This window comes from Bombus terrestris, chromosome 9, assembly GCF_910591885.1.
Source record: "Bombus terrestris chromosome 9, iyBomTerr1.2, whole genome shotgun sequence".
Lineage (NCBI taxonomy): Eukaryota > Metazoa > Arthropoda > Insecta > Hymenoptera > Apidae > Bombus > Bombus terrestris.
This window is the reverse complement of record NC_063277.1, coordinates 18,735,745-18,755,612: the sequence shown is the minus strand read 5'-3', so window position 1 is coordinate 18,755,612 and position 19,868 is coordinate 18,735,745. Positions and strand designations below refer to the sequence as shown.

Genomic DNA, 19,868 nt, shown 5'->3' with positions numbered 1-19,868 from the left:
TACCATTTTATTAAATTTGGCATGTTATTTTTATAGTTATGTTTATATTGTAATCTCGAACTCGACCCGTTTTCGTTCCCTTTTAGTTCCTCTTTCGCAGTCCCTCGAAAGCATCGATAAGACAGGAAGCACGGAAGTGACCAGAGAAGATCTGTTACGTTCCAACAACCGGAAGACCAGTATGTCGCAAGAAGCTCGAAACGTTTTGATGCCATGCGGCAACGGACAATCTTACAGCGTATCTCAAAACAAAATCGTCCACCTACCAGGTCCCTCGCCGGACACTCCGACCGTGAAGAACCGAATTAGCAAATTAGAAACGCAGCAGGGCCAAAGGAGGAAAGGATTGGTGCTGAACCTGACGAATCAATTCGAAGCAGTCAGCAGCAAGCCATCTTCTCCGAGTTCTGATTCAGACGGCGGGAAACCGTTGCCACAGAGTCCGATCTCCGAACTGAACGAGAATGGACTCGGTCGGAAGCCTTCGTCGGAAGCTTCGTCTACGGTGGCAGTGAAGCAAAGCGTGTGGGATCCCGGCGAGAAGCAAAGCAAGAGAACGCAAGTCGATAGTAATAGTGAATGTCTAGTCTGGACTGCATCATCGTCCGATGCAACATGTACCAATTCGTGTAGTAACGCTAAGACTAACAGAGAAGTGAGTGCGGAGAGTGAGTGTATCGCGACGACCACGACAACGACAACGACGACAGTGTATCCTGGTACGTTAACGCGAAAGACCAAGAAGGACGGAGATCCGTTTAGTACGCACGTTGACCGAGTGTTCGATCGTGAAGAGAGGCAAGGCGAGCCGGTTACGAGAGACTCTCCGAGCCGGCAGAGCTCTTGGAGCAGTTACGACAGTGCCGTAGTCCTCGACAACAATTCGGTGCACAGCTCCTGGGCCACGTTACCATCGAGGAACAGTTCTTGGGGTTCGTACGACATGCGGCCTTCGGATCTGCTCGGATCCAGTGGTCTCTTCCCTTACGACAAGGAGGAGATACCTTGGCACCCAGGCACAGTGAAACGTACCAAGCAAAAGCTCGAGGAGAACACCAGCTCAGGGACGGTGAAACGCGTGTGCACGCAAAATTCCGACACGGAAGAGAAAGACAGATTACCAGTTGAGGAAGAATCGTACAATCCGGTACTTCTTCAGCATACCGCGTCGCCGACGCCACGAAGGAGGGATTCCTCGCCTAGCCAGGAACACGGTTTGAAGGTAGATCCTGCTAGAAATTCTCCAAGTCCTGTCAGAGGAATAGACATCTCACCAGCGTCGATTCGTCAAGTTGGAAGACTATCGACGAGCGCTCCGGCGCCATCTTCTCTCTCTACGGACTCGGACTTACCCCTATCCTTGAGATCCTGCAGGTCAGAGAGCGAAACGTCAAGCCCGTGCGTGGTCAACACTACTCAGTGTCTTTCGGTGAAGCAACACAAGATGGTCTTGGAGAACCTAAGTAACAAATCTATATTTAACAAACGTTGTCTGTCGGTAGACGACTCGCCAGACACCGAGTGTCCACGAAGTACCTCCGGTATCGTAAAGAATCTCAAGAAGGAATTCGAGGCGAAGTCGACGAAGTCGGAAAAGAGTCCGGAGAACAGCTTCGAGAACGACTCGCCGATTACGGTCTGTCGACCGAAAAGGGACGTGAAGATCAGAAGTTTGCCCTCCTCGCCGGTGATTCCCCACAACGAATCGAAGATTCAGGCCCCGTCCGAGATCAAAGAGAAAGAGAAATCGAGCGTCGACTCGATGACGGCTACTCAGGACAACTTGGAAGACAGGTCGGTGAGAGTTTTGGTTGGTAAGTACGAGGTGAAGCCCGAGTCCAGGAAGTCCTCGGAGATCCAGCTGCGTGTGCACAAAGACAAGGATTGGGAGTCGATGGACTCGCAACACAGCAACAAGTCGAAGATTGGCGTAGAATATAGTAGGAGGTCTGCACCGATCATGATTAACAATCATTCATCTGCTCCTCTGTTCAATGAAGCGCCGGAAGCACCTGGCAGGCCACCAGTCCCATCGGCTGGTGTTGTGGCAGCTAGTAAGAAGCAGCAACAGCACGGCAGGACGCATCCTCTTGCCAGGCTGCAGGTCAGGCCTAGGCACAGCAGTCCGGTTTACAACACCATGTAAGAAAGGAAAAAAGGGGAAACGTTTACGCGTTTGGTTGTTTCTCTCTCCCATTGAGTCGAATCTAAGCGCTCGTACCTGAATGCATGGGTATGTTGCGTTGTCGTGGCCACGATGTGAAACTGTGTGATCTCTATTTGATGCCAACGAGTCGAGGATCGTTTCTCTTCGAGCTCGACGACTAAATCGACGGGGACACAGGATTTTTCTATAGATTCGTTTCCCACCATCTCTTCGATGTACAATTCTAATCTTTGCGAGAACGTCCTATACTATGCTGTGCGACGATACGACAGAGCACCCGTATTTTTTCGATGCTTCTTCAAACGGACACGGTGTACAAGCTTCTCGTATCTACCTGGCAAAGCCATGCTTTTTATGTGTGTGTGTGTGTGAGAGAGAGAAAGAGATAGAGAGAGAGAGAGAGAGAGAGAGAGAGAGAAAGAGAGAGAGAGAGAGAGATAGAGAGAGAGAGAGAGAGAGAGAGCAAAATCATTTGCGATGTTTTTGTGTTCGTTAGCTTTAGTGTTATTGTTGGAGCAAAATTTACACGGTTTGCATTCTTTAATTCCTGTACGAGCAAGTATTATTTGCGATGTCGAAGAACAGCCCGAATAATAGCTTCTGAAAAACTACGTTTTGTCCAAATTTTTAGGTAGAAATTAATGTGAATTAGAAATTAATTGTATTTATCACCGCCATCCTATTTAAACGCTACATATTATGTATTCGTCCAGCAGAGTATGTTCGCGTGGAATATTTAATAAGCAGTTTGATAAGCAGATACATATAGTTGATAAGCGAAGTGAAAATGAAAAAGGAAGAAAGACAAAAGAGAAACGACCAGTTTCTACGTTGGTATAGATTTCAAGGGATATCGAAAAGATACAAGTGCCTTGTCCTACCGTCAACGACTGTATACATATAATTGTAAAAAGGCACGTTCAAGGTCCTTCAACGTTTTATGTTCCTTCTTCGTCAGACGTGTCCTTGGCCTGCTCTTAATTAGTTCAATTATTTTTTAAGCTGGAAATGCAACAATTCTCGGAGGACGCGGAAAACACTGTTATTCCTACGACGTGTCGTCACCTAATAGACCTAATATGGGCTTGGAATCAAACGTGATGTGTTGTGTATGCGGGGATGTTGCGCAGAAGTTGGAGCCAGCGTGTTCTTGAATCGTGACACAAGATAGCGTCGGCTCCGGTCAGGCTGTGAACGAAAGGTCCGGGCCTCGCGTTATGTACTAAAATATCGCTCTGACTCCGCCTTCTGTTGTCTACGTTGTGATCGCCGAGGCGTATGCAAGATACAGATTCTATACATATAAAGAGACACACCTCGGAACGACGACGTGTAACGTTTAAGCTGTACTATTTAGTATTTTAGAGTGAACGATGTGATTAGAATGGTGCACAGTATGCGAGGAGAGACGAAAGTAGCAACGCCCCCTCCCTCCGCCCTCCACTCCCCTTTATCCCGAGGGGAGCTGTTTCGAATCGTTTGAACGATTCGATCGGTTCTTCTACTCTCTTTATACTCACGTCAGTTTGTATATCGTGTATAAAGCATCGTCGCGCCAATTCAATTTTTTTCTTTTATATTTCATTTTCGCTTTTCAGTTCGATCGTCCTGTCTTGTTTCTTCTTCTATTCTTCTCTTTCTGTTCCCACTTTCCCTCTTTGTGCTCTTTGCTCCTTCTCCCTTTTTTCTTCATTGACCAGTGACGATAATCGTTTATCGAAGATTTTACCGTAATTGCAACTTGAGAAAGTACAATGAGAAACGCGGCTCGATATCAACGTTCGTCGTTCTTAGACATATCATCGGACCGTTCATTCTTATTTCCATTCGCAAAGCCATGTCGACCAATTTTATACTACTGTCCTAATATTGATGATGGTGATCATGATGATGAAGATGAAGGTGGTTGATGATGATGATGATGATGATGATGATTATGATGATGATGATAATGATTATGATGATGACGACGATAATGATGATGGTGATAATGATGATGATGGTGGTTGTGATGATGATGGTGGTTATGATGATGGTGATGATGATGATAATGATGATGATGATGACGACAGTGGTGGTGGTGGTGATGATGATGAATGCGAGGCTCATTTTTTGATAAGATGCACCGCGACCACTGTGTGCGTAGAAATATATTTTATTACTGAGATAATTTTGCGGATAACTTTCTCATACGTTTGTTCTAACCTTTGTTCGTTTTTCCTCGGACGAAACAGATCCGGGGTGTGAAACGATCCTGAGACCGAATGCTACTGAAAAACTGTAACACATTAAGTTAGAATAAAAATGTTACATTGCTAATGCTGTGCTTTACGACTGATATTGAGCACGAAACTGATTATTCGTTAGATCGTTTCCTTTTTCTTTGTGGCTTCACGGTGATATTATTCTCGAGCTGCGTGTACCATCGGTGGTTCGTATCGTCATTTTCGAAAATTTTTATCGAATATCGGTGTTCTGCGTGACGTTATACAGCTAGAACGTACCAGTCGACTTAAAAATTATTATTTTCGCTAACACGAATTATTCACTCCTAAAGAATAAGATAACTGTCGAACGTCTTCAGGGACAGATATCCCTCAAGACGTCAAAATAAGAGTAACGAGTATATTTCAGAGAAATGTCAAGAAAAGGAAGCTCTGGTATTGCTAGCGTTAATGTGCTAAATTAATTTATATAATTTATACAATTCCGATACGGAACGAACCAAAAATTTCTCTTCATAAATTATCTTCGCGATGAAAGAAATAAAGAAAATCTACGCTATTCGAATTATACTATTTCCTAAGTGCATATCTGGCGTTGTAATGTCTAGTGTTGTAATTACAAACTAGAAAAAGAAAACATCGATTGGCTTTCGTGACAGAGTTTAATTTTCACGGACAAGGTATAAGAGCGACTGAAGAAAGATCGACGAGATCAACTTGGTTGCGCGTCTATCTCGAATATCCGCTTGCCAGCGCAGAACGCAAGTTGTGGTACGACGGAGATGGTCCTCGTTTTCTTCGCGTGCTTTGGGTTTATCGGGCCAATGTCCAAGCTGTACGTACCACCTCTTAAATTTCTGATCATCGCCAACGTCTGTCGAAAAAATAATCGTCGTCGTCGTCATCATCTGCGTAACGAGTATACTCGACGGAAAGGATATAGTCAGGTTATTTAAAAATACGACGTCTTGTTATCCGTACGAGTATGCGAAGGTTTCATGATGCGTCGATCATATCCTGTTTGACTTACTAATTGTCACCTTTTTCCTTTTTCTGCAAATTATTATGTAATTCTATAGGTTTGAATTTCAGGTCAGGATTAATCAAAATCTATTTCTAAAATATCAGATGTATAGAATGCTGGCACTTTGATTTTAGTTAAATTTTGGCAAAGTGATAATTTTTAGACATAATTTTAGATTTCATGCGACCAAAACTATTTTCAAATTTATACCTGTTATCTTTTTTTCGTTACATGTTACATAGACGTGTGAACGAAGCGTGTAATATATGAAAGTGCCGGATTGCAAAAGTCTGAAATCTTGATGTACGTTTAACGTTTTATATATACTATTGTATGCTACGTCTTATTTATTGCTGTATACTAGAAAATATGGAATATCGACAGGAGGCTTTCGATACTTTGAAAACTTCCGATTCTTTCGGAACTTATGATTAAACTTCGAAGACTCAACAGCCTTAAGAATCGAAGCATGTTCGAAGTGTTCCGATTTTATGCCGCGTGTACATACACATACATATGTGTATATTCAGAATGCATCGCTGTGGTTCTGAATTTAGACGCAGATTAATATTTTAATTTACGACTTGACTATATCGTTTCTACCGACTGTGCACTGCGAGCGAACGAAATCCGTATGAGAAATCTGTATTTACGGCGTGAGATCGCAAGTCGATCACTCTGAAGAGATTGGTATCCGTGCCACCGCAAGCGATGAACATGTTCGACACGTATTTGCCACAGTAGAGCAGGGAAGGATAGCTGTCGGGTTCCAAGGAAGCAAGCAACTTTCCGCTACCGTAGTCCCACAATTGTATGGGATTCTCTCTTTGCCACGCGCACGACAAAATCTGTTCGTAATATAGTTGTTTGTTAATAAAAAAGAAAAACTGACGAGAACACCCGCAACGTCTGATTCCTAAGCGAAAGATTAGCATGTGTAGCGTATTCTTTTAATAATTTGTAAAGATTCTTCTTACACGTTACGTTTTAGTTTTCATTCGAACACCTTTCATTTAGGTGGTAAACCAAGAGGTTAAGAATTACAAGCGAGAGATTGTTGCATGATGATGGCTTAATCCCGGTAGGGTGAGTCAATTTGGTCAATTTGGCTCATTTTTTTTTTTTTTTTTTCCAGTATGTATATAGAAATTTAACGTTACACGTTGAAAAATTTGGCGATTCTTTTGCTAATTTGAAAGATGTGTTCCTTTTATGTTTTTATACAAATTATCTATTTCTAATTTAGCTATCTCTCTAAACAGTATTAATGCATTTTTGATTTCTTGCGTTGCTGGAGCAATATTCAAATAATTTATGGATAAAATTTCGAATTTTTGTATCCGCACTTTGACAGAATTGCGATGTATGATTTTGTAAATCGGAGAAAGACTATAGCTGCTTTTTCGATGCTATGTTACTGCCAAACATAATTGCACTCTTTGTTATGTAAAACACTGTGGATTTTGGTGCGATAAATCAATTTTTCTCGTTGATCTGTACGTAAAACTATTGTTAAAATGTGATCGCTGACGAATAAATCGAACAAGAAATTACAGTACCGCGTATTTTTGTATGCAAAACAATGAGAAACGTCTATATTCGATTATATTCGAGAAAAGTACAATATTACTGTTCGAAGAAAAGATGCGATATTTACAATACATGGAAATTTTGCAAATATGTATATACTGCCCTCTTTTAATGTTTTTCTACTCTCATCTTGGCTGAAAAAGAACTATAGAATCATCTTTTCTATGTCAAGTGATATTAAATCAAACTGACCCACCGTTTACCGTACGAGAATTGACAATTGTAAAATATAAATTATCCGATATCGCGAATGATTTCCGATTTGTTGAAAAATTCAACGCGACGAAAAGCGTATCAAGAGAGCGGATGCGTCGTTCGAGGACCAGAATTTGGTTTCGAGAAACGAACTCTTACAATTTTTATATACTTGTCGTGTGAATAAGAAGGTGTTAAGGTGGATATAGTTGGACTTTGAATTCTGGATATAAATATGTGTACCTCTCTTCCATTCCTACTGATATCGAGTCCATCGCCGCACATATGCACACCCGATATTCTCCTCAGTGCGTATGGTTGCCTAGTGTCCCAAAATTGAATAGTATTGTCCCAACCACCGCTTATCAGCTCATGCGCCGATCTGGGGTTGAAACACGCGCTGAACACTCTAGATTTATGACCGTCCATGGCTTCCAATGACTCGCTAGAATGTAATAAGAAGCAGGAAATAAATAAAAATAAGAGAAGAGAACGTACAAAGAAGGAAATATTCGTACGTTGAACTTTTATCGGGATTCGAAGAGATACTGTAAATAGAAAGAGGGTGAGAAGCAAGTTGTAGCTAATCAAATTTTAGCCAACTGTGAACGCCGAAGACCGCTAAAAAGCTTGTTTTTCTCTACACAGATCGAAAAAAGTGTGTACGACTTGTAGTCAGTGATATTTTTCTATCGTTGGATAAAGTTGTACAAATTGAAACGACTGTAAACTGGAATCATTCTAAATGGCTATTAGCGAAACTACGGTTTGTAAATAGGAACGAACGTTGGCTATTGTCCGTGTGGCGGGTAATTGCGTTTAAGATCGTCGCTGAATCGTTCCGTTTGTAAATGAAACGTAACTGAAGAGAAGGCGAATAGAAGCGTCGTAAGAAACATTACCTACGTATATTATCTTACGCGCGTTGTGTGTTGTACGTGCGAAAACGTATTTACTTTTCCTTATAACGATTATTTTATACCGCGATAAGAATATCAATAACGATATGCAAGATTTTAGTTCTTTTTTACCGATCCTCTGTTAGTACTGTTTCTTAGTACTCTGTTAGTACTACTGTACTTTAACTAGTTAAGTAGTTTCGTATTTTTCGTTAAGTGTCTTTGGAAGTCGTGGACCACTCGCAATACGAGCGACGAAGAAATGAATTTTATATCAAGTTAAATGTGTCGTAGCAGAGCAATCAATCTATCTGTTTAACTAGGAAATCTACTGTCGGTGGACACCTGGTGCGAGTTTATTTGATTCGAAGCGACCCTGAGCAGTTAGTCTTGATCAGGAACGAGCTACAATCACGTTTAACGAGATCAAGGTGACTTTGAAGTCTTCCATTCTCTAGGACGTTGTTACAAGACGTACATCCGTTGAAACAAATTGATTTTGATCTAAAACATTTGAATCGTCTCTACAGAGATTGTCGTAACCAATGGTCAACAAATATACGCAGCTCTATAGCACCATTGATCGTATATAGAACTGCTTGATTTGATTCGTTGTCAGATCTAAATTATACGATTGAAAGATATATTAAAAACAACGTAAACCTTAAAATACTGTTTTTACATTTTGATTTTCCATCGCAACCAAGACAATAATGATGAAATATATTTCAGTAATGATAGGAAACCTTGCGTGAAATACTCTTTCCTGCATCTTGGTTTCTTCGTCGTAAAGAATAAGCTTCGCATCGTCGCCTAAAGTTAGGAACTTTGGCAGACGAAAATGGCAAGCTAAACCCAGCACCTGCCTCTTTTCCCGTATCGTGTAAAGACACTGTGAAGTTGGATAATGCCAGCATTTGACGCAGCCACTAGCATCTGGACCAACGAAATATGGTAAAAGAAGAAAGAATCGAGCGAAAAATTAATCCTTTGTCGCTTCGCAGCAATATAAAGAATAAACTGACAATGAGTACTAACAGGTTGCAAGGACGGTACGCGAGATTGGATGAGATTTGTGGATAGGTCTGTGCTTAATCGCGGTCGTCGGACTTGGTTTCTGCATCGTTTCAGTGTCACGCAGCGTCAACACTTCGTCCGATCTGGTTTTGTACAATTTTACCGAACCGTCCATCAGGCCAGCCGCCAAAAAGTCATAGGTCTCCGTGTAACAAATGCAAAGAATATCTTGCTCGACCTCTCTAAAACAATATCCTTTTATCGGCTAAAGTTTTATCGATCGAAATTCGAAAATCGACAAAATAAACTTTGCATCGCTTAATTTTCGTTAATCCTGAAAACATTGGCAGAAGGCAATTTTTATTAATCGTTATTAAGGCAATTATTCATTAATTACTCAACGCGTTACTTGTAATTTCTTAAGAGTGGCGAAATGCTTGTCAACAAATGATTCTATAATCGACGATAGTTTATACGAAAACAAATGAATCTTTAACCACTAAATTTTGAAGAATTTCCGTTTAATTAATTAATTTCATTTATTATAGTACGATCCCAAAAATGTTCTCTTAAATCGCAAATAAGCGCAATTAGTTTCAAACAACTTACTGCGTCTCTTTTATTTTTGTTTAAAGGAAATTTTGCATACATTTGTCTAATGACAGTTACGTTGTCATCCATATATATTCGTTCTTGATCCATTATGATTATTATTGCTTTCGGCAAGGCTGGCTCAACTTCATCGACATTATTAATAACATAGAGGAAACAAATTACCACAAAATATAATAAATTGCACTATTATATATTGCTTAGGTAAGTAAATAGCGAACATGAATGAAACAGGATAATAAAATGTACAAAACGATATTTAGAATTTTAAATAAACGATGTACTGTATAATAATATGCAACATGCCGTTGAATATGATTTATGGAGATGGATCCTGTTGTTAAAGTGAAATAAACGTACCATTCTATTCGGTGGCAAGGTATTCATGCTATTACATCGATTACGTATATTAGTTTTACACTCATCTTTTATTGCCATTTAACGAATTTGAGGCTATAATTTCCCCATATTCAAAGTGACGATCAGTTTTGGAAAACTTCAACCGCGTGTTTCAGAATTGTTCATCCGTCGATTCTATAAATCCGATACGTTATATTTACAGTCGTTCCGAATCGTATAAAACGCAGCTATTCGTGCTATTCATAAAATATCACATTTCTTATTTCATACAACCTTTTGTCATTCCGTTATTATTCTAATTCTTGGATTCTTCAAAGAAAAGGTTTTCGAAAATATACAACGATCGTATACGTACTTAATCTAAAAACAATAGGTAGTAGTCACCTTTCTTATCGATATTGGATAAAAAAGTTTCCCAGTGCGTACGTTGGTACATATCACCGACTTACAATTACTAATTAGTCACTGGTACGTATGTAATTTCATTGACTAATCGACTCTCGTCAGAGGACTAACGTTTCTAGTAATTTTTCCTATGATTAGTTACGATGGTAACGTCACGTAACGTTTCACGTCATCGAAAATAAATTTCAAATTTTAATATGCATTCGTAACAATATAATCTCCGTTACATTTTTCTCTGACCGAAGATTGAATTTGACACTCACTCATTCATAACACACGCATATAAATTTACTACCTTGGAATACAAATATTTACCACGTTTGATCATTTGCAAATATTTGTTCGATCGAATAGGTCAAACTATCGTTGGTGTTTAACTGAGTTTAAATCGAATATAACGAATACGAATAACGGTTTTGCATTGGTGTTAAAAGTATTGGTGTGTATATATATATATATATATATCATATTCTGTACATAAATAAATAAATAAATAAATAAATAAATAAATAAATAAATAAATAAATATACATATATATAAAATATTCAAAATAACGTACTCGACAAGTATGTATGTATATTTAGTGAGTTAAACGAATCTCCAAGTCGCGCTTCTTCGATTTAATTATAGTCGTAAAAGTATGAATATCTATAAAAATTCGGAGTTTAAGATAATAACATTAACTTGGCATAATCCTTTCGAAAGAATAATGGACATGGTCTAATAAAAGTAGAGAAAAGCCGAAGAAAAGCTATGATAAGGGAACTGTTAGCCAAATCAAATTAGTTCGTAATCCCTATGATAGGCGTCGCTAGCAAGCTTGTGAAAAAGAGAGACGAACGAAACACAGAGCGATCCACCAATCAGCAGACAAATGCGCGCGGGCTCGAGGCTTCGTAGCTCTCTAGCTGTCAGTCGGTAAGCAGTAGCTTCCCTACGACTTTGTCCATGCCCATCGTTGTGAATGACCGTGTATAAAACCGCGTCTCGGTTGCACGTTCCCCGATCATTTTCGTCAACTAAAAAGCACTCACAATGAGCAGTTGGAAGATCGACTCTGTCTCGCCCGCGTGAATGGTAAACAAGTTGCGCGGGTGACTGTGTTGTGTTCGAAGGGAGTGTCGTTAACCTCGAGCGGAGAGAGCTCGTCGAATTAGTGGTTCCCTCGGTAGAAATCGCGCGTAGATACCCGACGGAGCTGTCAGTCTCGCGAAGTTCGTTGCACGTCGGTCGTTCGATCAGAATGTCGGCGTCGGTAGCGTTCCCGGCGTCGCGACAGTGAGAAGAACACGTACGCGACAGTGAACCGAGTGTCGTCGAGAAAACAGCTCCAGGGTGAACCGTGTCCAACATCGAGAGATTTAGAGACCACCGAGGAAAATGGCGGACCTCGAGGCGGTGCTGGCCGACGTCAGCTACTTGATGGCTATGGAGAAGAGCAAGAGCACACCGGCTGCTCGTGCGAGCAAAAAGATCATCTTGCCCGATCCTAGGTATATCTCGCAATAGTTGTCGATCTACCGTCGCGTTTTGCCCGTACGACCACCGTCTCGTAGTCTCGATTGTAGCGATGGGAACGACCTACTCGTGAGCGGTGCTTCAAGTACTACGTGTATATACGGTAGACTCGCGTTTATCCAAACGTGGAGATAGAACAGTTTAGATATGGTAGAGGTTTCCGCGATACAAATTCACTAGCTACCTCCTTCTTAGTTTAGATAATAAGGAATGATACATAGAAAATCGAAATCGAGCACGCCTGTGTAGTTTGTTAACATTCGATTACGGACGACTAATGTATAAAACGCGAATGATATATCTATGACGAACGACTCTATATGACATAAGAAAAACAAGCTTTTATCTACGATCGGTCGTAAAAGTCTATATACACGTTACACGCCTTTTAGATATAAAAGATTATATTAAGAACGTTAGCTGTACGAATCCTTTGATAAATGTAACACGATTTATTCGTATTCACCTTTGTTAAGAGAGGAACAGAAATGTAGAATACGGTCTTAGAAAAATTATATACACGTGTTGTATATTCGTGAAATTATAAAAATAATAAACTTAATATTATATTAGTATTTTTCATAGAATAACAATAACGTTTTACCATTATTATCTTATATATTCTTATCTTATTCTAAAGAATCAAGGGCTTTAAAATTTTCTGATGTGATCTTATCCCAATATTTTTGTGAGTTAAAAGTTTCAGTTTTTGTGATTCCTTTTAGAATTACGTTAATAATCGATATCCAAGTGTAAATAATTTTGTAACAAAGTACATTTTTGTTTTGTTCGGTAAGCCGGATACACAAAGTTCGACAGGTGTACGTAAGCTATCGTGAAAGGCTGTGTATGTATTTAAACAAAAATTATTCAACTTACCCAAAACACACAGTTAAACAGTCATAAAATTCCTATGAATAAACAGAGTTCTACTGTAGTGCCGCGTTAACTGACCGAAATTTTGTTTCCTTAACCGGTCAGTGTTATTCCCTCCATATCATCAGTTCTTGAAACCGATGAAGCGAGCCTCTAGCATCGCGTATATAAAATAAACAAAACAAAAAAAAAAAAAAAAAAAAAAAAAAAAGAAAAAAGAGCCTCGTTAACCGACCTCCGTCGTCCCCATCATTTCACGGGTATGTACCTTTACGTCATTCATTTGTTAAATCGTTGATATTCCAATTCATTGTTGGTAATCGGTCCGATATTTCGTGTGATATATCGATAGATATATATACGTTATATACATTAGATAAATACTTTCAAATGGAAAATCTGTTTGCGATGGATTCGCAAATGATAGTCAACGGTGTAGAGGCTGATGCACATTCAGAAATGATAATCGAGTTACACCCATCGCTACGTCTCACCACGTTTCCTGTCCCTCCCTTCTTCTTCTTCGAGCACTTCCTTGTCTGGTACAAGCCCAACGTCTCGGTTTCTCTTCGTTTCTTTGCGCATACGTAGCGACGCGATGCCTCGGTTCTTTGGCTTCGTTCGCTTCAGCGGCGCGCCATTCCAGAAATATGTTTACAAACAGTGGGCTGTGTCGATCGGAAGTGACGGAAGTAACGACTAAAGATGATCGAAATATTGTTTTTCTAATCGAACGACGGAGAATTTCATTGATTAACAGCACAGCTCCGTCTTTCTATTTTAATTTAAAATCGCATCGCTTGGTACTATTAATTAGAATATGGTCTTTAAGAAGCTACGTGTTTGACCTATTATCGTATTTACTCTTAAAATTTTGATAAAAGTCAATTTAGTCGGTAAATGTATGCACAGCGATGAGACTATAAAGACAGTGACAAAAACGAATAACAGAAACGTGCAAATTCTACGCGAGCAACGAATAATCCAAACGCTAGACGATATTTTATCCGATTCGTAATTTCGATATGAATTCGTTCGCGTGGCTATTTCCTAAATTTAGATATAACCTACCAATGATATCATTAATTTCCATGAACTTTAATTTAGGCGTATATGTGTACGTTCATGTACTTTTTATTATTGCCTAATCATTTATTGCCATTGTAGGCAAACATATTACACACTACTGTTACACAGATACTGGGTTTCTAAGATAATTGGAGATGCTAGAGATTAATAATTGTAATTAGAATTCCCATGTATATACACATATATGTTCCTACGATGTTTTGTTATTTTTTCCCGGAACATTGACAACCAACAGAAATACATAGAACCATTTTATGGACGTTTTGCTGGTTGATTTCCTTAGAAGGAACGATATTTTGCTTGATAAAAGAAGAAAATATTTCGATACAGGATGATCAATTCTAGAAATTGTCTGGCTCGGTAGTCGTGGGATGTTTCTCGAGGGTTGCGGTTTACCCTAGCGCCTTGTTTGGTTAGTCTCAGCAAAAGATAAGAAAATCTTTCTCGTATATCGTTCGAACTGTATATTACCAGGAATTCCACGTCGAACGTCACGAATGGAGCATCGTATTTCTTCGAAATATACGAGGAGATTAATTTTGTGCGACCTATCCTAATTCTTGAAATTACGATCTGGCCTTGTGAGCAGGTCTTGAAAGGAAATTTGAGGATTTTGATTAAGAATTATCGTATCGTATCGTATTTTTTTCGTCGAATATATCGCAAAATCGTCAATCGACATAACGGCAGTCCTTCTGAGACCGCCATTGGGCATAAACAGTTTTTTTCCCAACTAAGGAAAACGGTGGAAGTGGCTAGTTATATTGGAGAAAGTTGCAGGTGGGAACCTTATCGTTCTGAAGAAGCTCTAAAGAAAAAATATCGTCGCTGCTTTTGTTCTTGTTGGTGGAAGAGTAGTATGTCCGCCGAAATCGTTGGTACAAGCCCTCGGTCCGGTAATAGCGTAATTTATTGCGAAGCAAGATTTAGTAGGGTATAAAGCATTTCAAACAGGAAAGAAGTTTCTCGTGTGTGACAAGGAGAAGTTGACAAGGCCTTTTATCATCTGAGTCATTGGCGCGATGTAAAATTGGTTGAGGATGTAGTCAAAAACGTGTCTGTCTAACCGAATGAAAACCGTTTATGAGAGGTTGGCCAAAGGGTATTCTAGCTCTCGGAATTCCCATTTTTTCGCCTTAATCGTCAATCAGACTTTTAGATAATATCTATGGATAACTTACTTCGAGTAACGAGTCAAAAGTTCTAGATCTCGATGTATTTACAAAATGAATGATTTTAAGTCGTTTTAAATCGTTTTAAATCGTTTTAAATCGTTTTAAATCGTTTTAAATCGCTTTAAATCGCTTTAAATCGTGTACTAAGCAACGAGCAACTAAGCTTCGATATTTCGTATTATTAGCATTATCCGCGATGTTTAAGGTTTGGTTACGTCCAATAACAGTTAGATATCAACGATTCGGCAATATTACAGTCTAATAGTAAAGACGTATTCCGACTTTGATGTTCCTATTTTTATCTATGATTGCGTCAAGTATCGTCGAGTGTTCTATACAAGGAATACAATTTTTTACTACATCGTTTTACCAATTGATTATTAATTAATAAGTAATTGCACAAATCATCGATATAAAAAGGTGCTGCATGTAACTTTTCTCTGACATTTTTTTATCTTCGTTTATACTATACTTTCGAAATTTAAAAGTACGCACATATTTAAAAAATCTTTCCTCTATAATTCCTCGGTAATTCCTTAACAATTCACCGTTTGTCACACGAAGGAAAATTTTTATAGAATGTTTTAAACGCCTAGTAGTAATACTTGTGCGTTGATCGAAGTTTCGAAGACAAGTATCGTTTCCTTTTTTCTTTCGATATTAAACGTAACGACGCGATGAATGTACAGCAGTTTAGTTATTATAATGCTATAATTATTTCAATATTTGAAACTTCGATAAAGCTGTAAAGCTTCTATTGGAAAGAAACATACGAAGAAGGATACGAAGTCGGTCCTTGAAGTTCCTTTTCGTAATCGCAATGTCGGGGAAGAGAATCAAATTATATAAATTGAACGAAGAAAGGTAAGAAATATGATTAACGGAGTAAAGTGTTTGTTTGAAGATATAAAATGTGCAAGTCAATATGTAATTTTAAACGATAGAAGATTGAGTAACAGTTCTTTATAAGTTCATGGAACACGTGTGGTGACGATCGATGTGTTTCTAAGAAAATACGATATAAAATCAGCTGATTACGAGGAAATATCGAAAACGCGTCATAATTAAATTCATAACGTTACTTTAATATTCGTCCAAACTCAACTTTACAGAGAAAGAGAGGAGAGCTGCTGTTTCTTGATTTATAGCTGCGTTAAAAAGACCAAATTTTATCGTAAAATTGGATTTTATTGCAAATTCTGCGTATTCGATGAATGTGACGTGCATTCGATAAAATATTTCACCATTAATTTAAAAGTGAAGTGGAAACCGTTGCAAATAACGTAAATACGTGCTACGATGTTTCGGTATTTCAGTATTTCAGTTCAATTTGAATAATCGAAAAATATTCAGAAATTATATTTCTTACAACGAACAAATCATAATTGAGATAAATAGTTTTTAAAATGGAAGTAACGTTAAAATTATGGACGAATATAACGTTGCCTGATATTTTTAAATTCTTTGCCTTGAGCGGTAACGATAGGTATATCGTTTACGACTAACTTTGATATTTTTAAAGTAATTTACATAAATTGTCCTTAATGCTCTTGATTCGATCCTTCGGTTAATATTTTCTCGTCGCTTTTTCGATGTTCTCGAAATCTGTATCTGTTCAAAGAAAAAAAATATTAATTAAGAAAATGGACAACTAAGAAATATCGCGGTTTTAACAGTTAGAGAGAATAATTCCAATTTCGTTGGAAATCGATAACAGAAAATAACAGAATTTGTGAAACCACCAGATGTAAATAAAATCTCAAAAGCGGCGGAACTTGGTCGCTCAACCTAACGTCGAATTAATTCAGACTCGTGTACTTACATATTCAGAAGTTATCCCCGTCGCTACTATGATTCATTGAATGCCATTTTTTGCCTCTGTTCGTTTATGTTCGTTGCTTGGTTTTCCCAGGTGAGTATTAAGAAGGCCTTTGAATGTCGGCAAGGCCAAGGACCTTAGAAAGGCGTAGTTGATGGCTTCTTTATGGTGTTCGTTCGCTTTGCGAATCCGTGCCAACATTTAATCCAAAGAACGATCGACCATCGTAAAAGAATACAAATTTTTGCAAATCACTCGTTAAAAATTCCTATTTGTACGCCTTTTTATTCCATTTATTTTTACTTGGTGGATTATGAGAATTTAAAAACCCGAGAGACAGGAGAGAGAGAGAGAGAGAGAGAGAGAGAGTCGTTAATTTTTTATTTCCTTTTCGATTTTAAGCGTTTCTGCAGGGTTGTAACGGATAAAGTGACTGCAATGTTTACGTGCACGGATAAATTTATTGCTGGTATAAAGCGTTTCTTTCTCCATGGGTTGAAACGTTTAAACGTTACCTTGCGTTTTTTGGCTGGCGAGGCAAAGTCGATTATTGGATCAAGTGCGTTGCAAGTTCTTACGCGTTGCAAATGAACAAACTTTCGTTCGGGTAGAGGGAATCTATGAGAACAATTTGACTTTACGTATGTAACGTGTAAACGTAGCAGTGATTTTATGTGATGTTTATATTTTATCCTAGATACGAATTCGTTAAATCGATAGCACGCTAATTCGATCATATGTATCAAACGTACATCTTCATCTCTGTGTATACGCTTAACTGCATTGTATAAAATAAACATATAATTTATTTACTTTACGGAAGGATTCCAAGTTCAAGATTTCCAAGTTCCAAAAAGTAAAAAAGTAAATGTAACTTTCGAATAGAATCATACAGAAATTCCAATATATCGTATGGGTATACTTTTAAGCTGAAAGAAAATAGACATTGCATGGATTAGAATAACTTTGCTTTCCCCTTCATGGGGGCTTACTTTGGGAATACACGATCTTCCAAACCTTTCGACAAAATGAATTCTTCGGAAATCAGATCCATCGTTTGGAAAGGGTAACGATAGGTAAATGTCCACGCGATCCATCCAAGGATGATATAACACGCGTTGAATTCGATTGTCTCGCGCTAATCGTATTATCGTTCCGCGAATGTCAAAGGGAGTGTAACGGCTTCCGGTACAAACCTCGATCGATACTCCACATCGATTATAATGTGCCAATGTTTACACTGCCGATGTTATTTTCGATCCGTAAAACACGGACGTTACGAAGGTACGCCGTGAATATAAGTCGATTCGATAGCAGGCTTCCTCTTTGCTGGCAGTTTGCCAGCGTCTATACCAAGATCTCGTGAGCCTGAACGAGCCTGGATAAGGCAAATCGACCTATGAAACGTACCAAGAATCCTTTAACAGCTTTTACATCTATTTTATACATATTTATATCGCACTTATATTATATCGACAAGCCAGTCACTGTCTATGAATTTTTTACACGTTTACATTTTTCTTTCTTTTTTTTTTCTTTTTTCTTTTTTAATCTTATTTCGATAGAAAAAGGCACGATATTTGCAAAACCTTAGGCACTTGTTCTCACTCGCTACGAATTTTTAAACGTTGCCGTCCTGTCACATTCAAAACGTGTTTGAGATTCGTATCCGAAGCAGGTATGTTCAAATATCGAAGATCCATTCGCTCTTTAAAGATATAGAATATGTTTTCTTACTCTTTACTTTTCGTAAAGTAATTCAATTCATAGAATTGTCGCGAACAAAGGTAGAGGCACGTTATCGAAGTACGTCTCGAAGACTAACGCGCAGAGTACGCAGAAGTTATTTTCATTTTTATCGTATAAGATAAACTAAACTACCGAAAGTCGTACAAATATAAAAATACCAAAGAATGAAACATCGAAAACTGTCGATATTTATCCACGCTTACTATCCCGGTGTGTTTTACAAATTGCAAACGATCGAACGAAGAGAGGAAGAAACTATGCCATACCCTTCGTACTGAAAATTTTCAAACGATGAGAGTTTCGTTTAAAAATACAGCATTGTATAGGTTATAATTAAATATATTCGGTCTGGTCGACTGTGTCAAAGTAAAACGGGAAATCGAGTCGTATCGTAGTTCATAAAGCGAGAGAAACAAATTCCTCGAAATTCGAATGCGGTAATAATTTGCCATGCTTTCGTAAAGCGGTCCAAATTTTTACGTACGTTGTTTGTACTCGGAGAAGTCAGCCGTATTTCTCGCGGTACAAGTTGAATAGGATTATTTCGGTAACTAAACCTAAACGGTATTTCTTTCCCAACTTTCTCAACCAATGACAAACGTAGCCATAGTTTGGAAGTATCTCGAGGATAACGCACATTCACAGAAACAGATAAATTCTATGTGAAATAAAAGTAAAAAATCACAATTTGAAACAATAAACGTAATTACTTGGTATAGCTGCGCAACGATATATAACGATATAGCGACCAAGTATAGTAGCACCACCGATAAGGTTCTTAAACTTTACAGTCGGTGGTTCGAAAATTCCAGCCTCTGCTATTACGCGTAATTCGCTTACAGTTAGTTACAATTTCGCTACATCGAACCGACGTACGTTGAAGTCGTTCGACGATTGGAGCTTTACGCGACAAACGAGGAAAGCGCGTGTAGTTACTGGAAAATTGGAAGCCCGCTGTTCTAAGAAATGGAGATTGGTACCATTAAAGAATCAGGCGAATAAGAATGGCTCGGATCTCTGATAAATCGTACATTCCACCTGGTTGTGTTAAACCTCGGACTGGTTCGCAACAATGTGACGAAGCAAGACAACGCTCCCCTCCAATCAACCACTACCCCTTCCCCTATCGTCGTCTATCTATATATGA

At 38.6% G+C, this 19,868-nt stretch overlaps 3 protein-coding genes and 1 long non-coding RNA gene across 14 annotated transcripts in view; 2 read left to right on the top strand and 2 right to left on the bottom strand.

The window, feature by feature from the left end:
- The window catches only part of LOC100651687 (protein phosphatase Slingshot), a 75,431-nt gene extending 68,460 nt beyond the window's left edge, over positions 1–6,971 (top strand). For all 7 annotated transcript variants that reach the window (XM_003397945.4, XM_012312336.3, XM_048408845.1 and 4 more), the window contains one exon: positions 87–6,971. In XM_003397945.4, coding sequence (XP_003397993.1) covers positions 87–2,146 — 2,060 coding nt within the window. In that variant the 3' untranslated portion in view covers positions 2,147–6,971. The remainder of the gene's footprint in view (positions 1–86) is intronic.
- On the bottom strand, positions 5,036–13,040 carry LOC100644024 (pre-mRNA-processing factor 17). 5 transcript variants are annotated; one of them, XM_048408850.1, is made up of 5 exons: positions 8,233–8,342; positions 7,720–7,749; positions 7,445–7,646; positions 6,070–6,264; positions 5,036–5,266 (listed from the first exon to the last, which is right to left on the bottom strand). In XM_048408850.1, the coding sequence occupies exons 3-5, from the start codon at positions 7,628–7,630 to the stop codon at positions 5,105–5,107; spliced, it is 543 nt and encodes a 180-aa protein (XP_048264807.1). In that variant the 5' UTR covers positions 7,631–7,646; positions 7,720–7,749; positions 8,233–8,342; the 3' UTR covers positions 5,036–5,104. The 5 variants fall into 5 exon arrangements, with proteins under 5 accessions (XP_048264807.1, XP_048264805.1, XP_048264806.1 ...); XM_048408848.1 differs by having other exon boundaries at positions 8,104–8,327; XM_048408849.1 differs by lacking the exons at positions 7,720–7,749; positions 8,233–8,342 and adding an exon at positions 12,893–13,040.
- LOC100651375 (G protein-coupled receptor kinase 1) overlaps positions 11,380–19,868 on the top strand; it is a 23,289-nt gene continuing 14,800 nt past the window's right edge. The window contains exon 1 of the mRNA XM_003397942.4: positions 11,380–11,988. Coding sequence (XP_003397990.1) covers positions 11,876–11,988 — 113 coding nt within the window. The 5' untranslated portion in view covers positions 11,380–11,875. The remainder of the gene's footprint in view (positions 11,989–19,868) is intronic.
- Positions 16,483–19,747, bottom strand: LOC125385665. Its single transcript, XR_007225186.1, has 2 exons — positions 16,976–19,747; positions 16,483–16,764 (listed from the first exon to the last, which is right to left on the bottom strand). It is a non-coding gene; the product is annotated as an uncharacterized LOC125385665 (long non-coding RNA).

Excerpts from the sequence above, each read along its gene's own strand:
- LOC100644024 (XM_048408849.1), bottom strand. The coding sequence starts at position 7,630 with ATGGACGGTCATAAATCTAGAGTGTTCAGCGCGTGTTTCAACCCCAGA. Across the intron at positions 6,265-7,444 it reads TCAGTAGGAATGGAAGAGAG|ATTTTGTCGTGCGCGTGGCA; the intron begins GTACACATATTT and ends TATTACGAACAG. Across the intron at positions 5,267-6,069 it reads TCGACTTGCGATCTCACGCC|ACGTTGGCGATGATCAGAAA; the intron begins GTAAATACAGAT and ends TTTTTTCGACAG.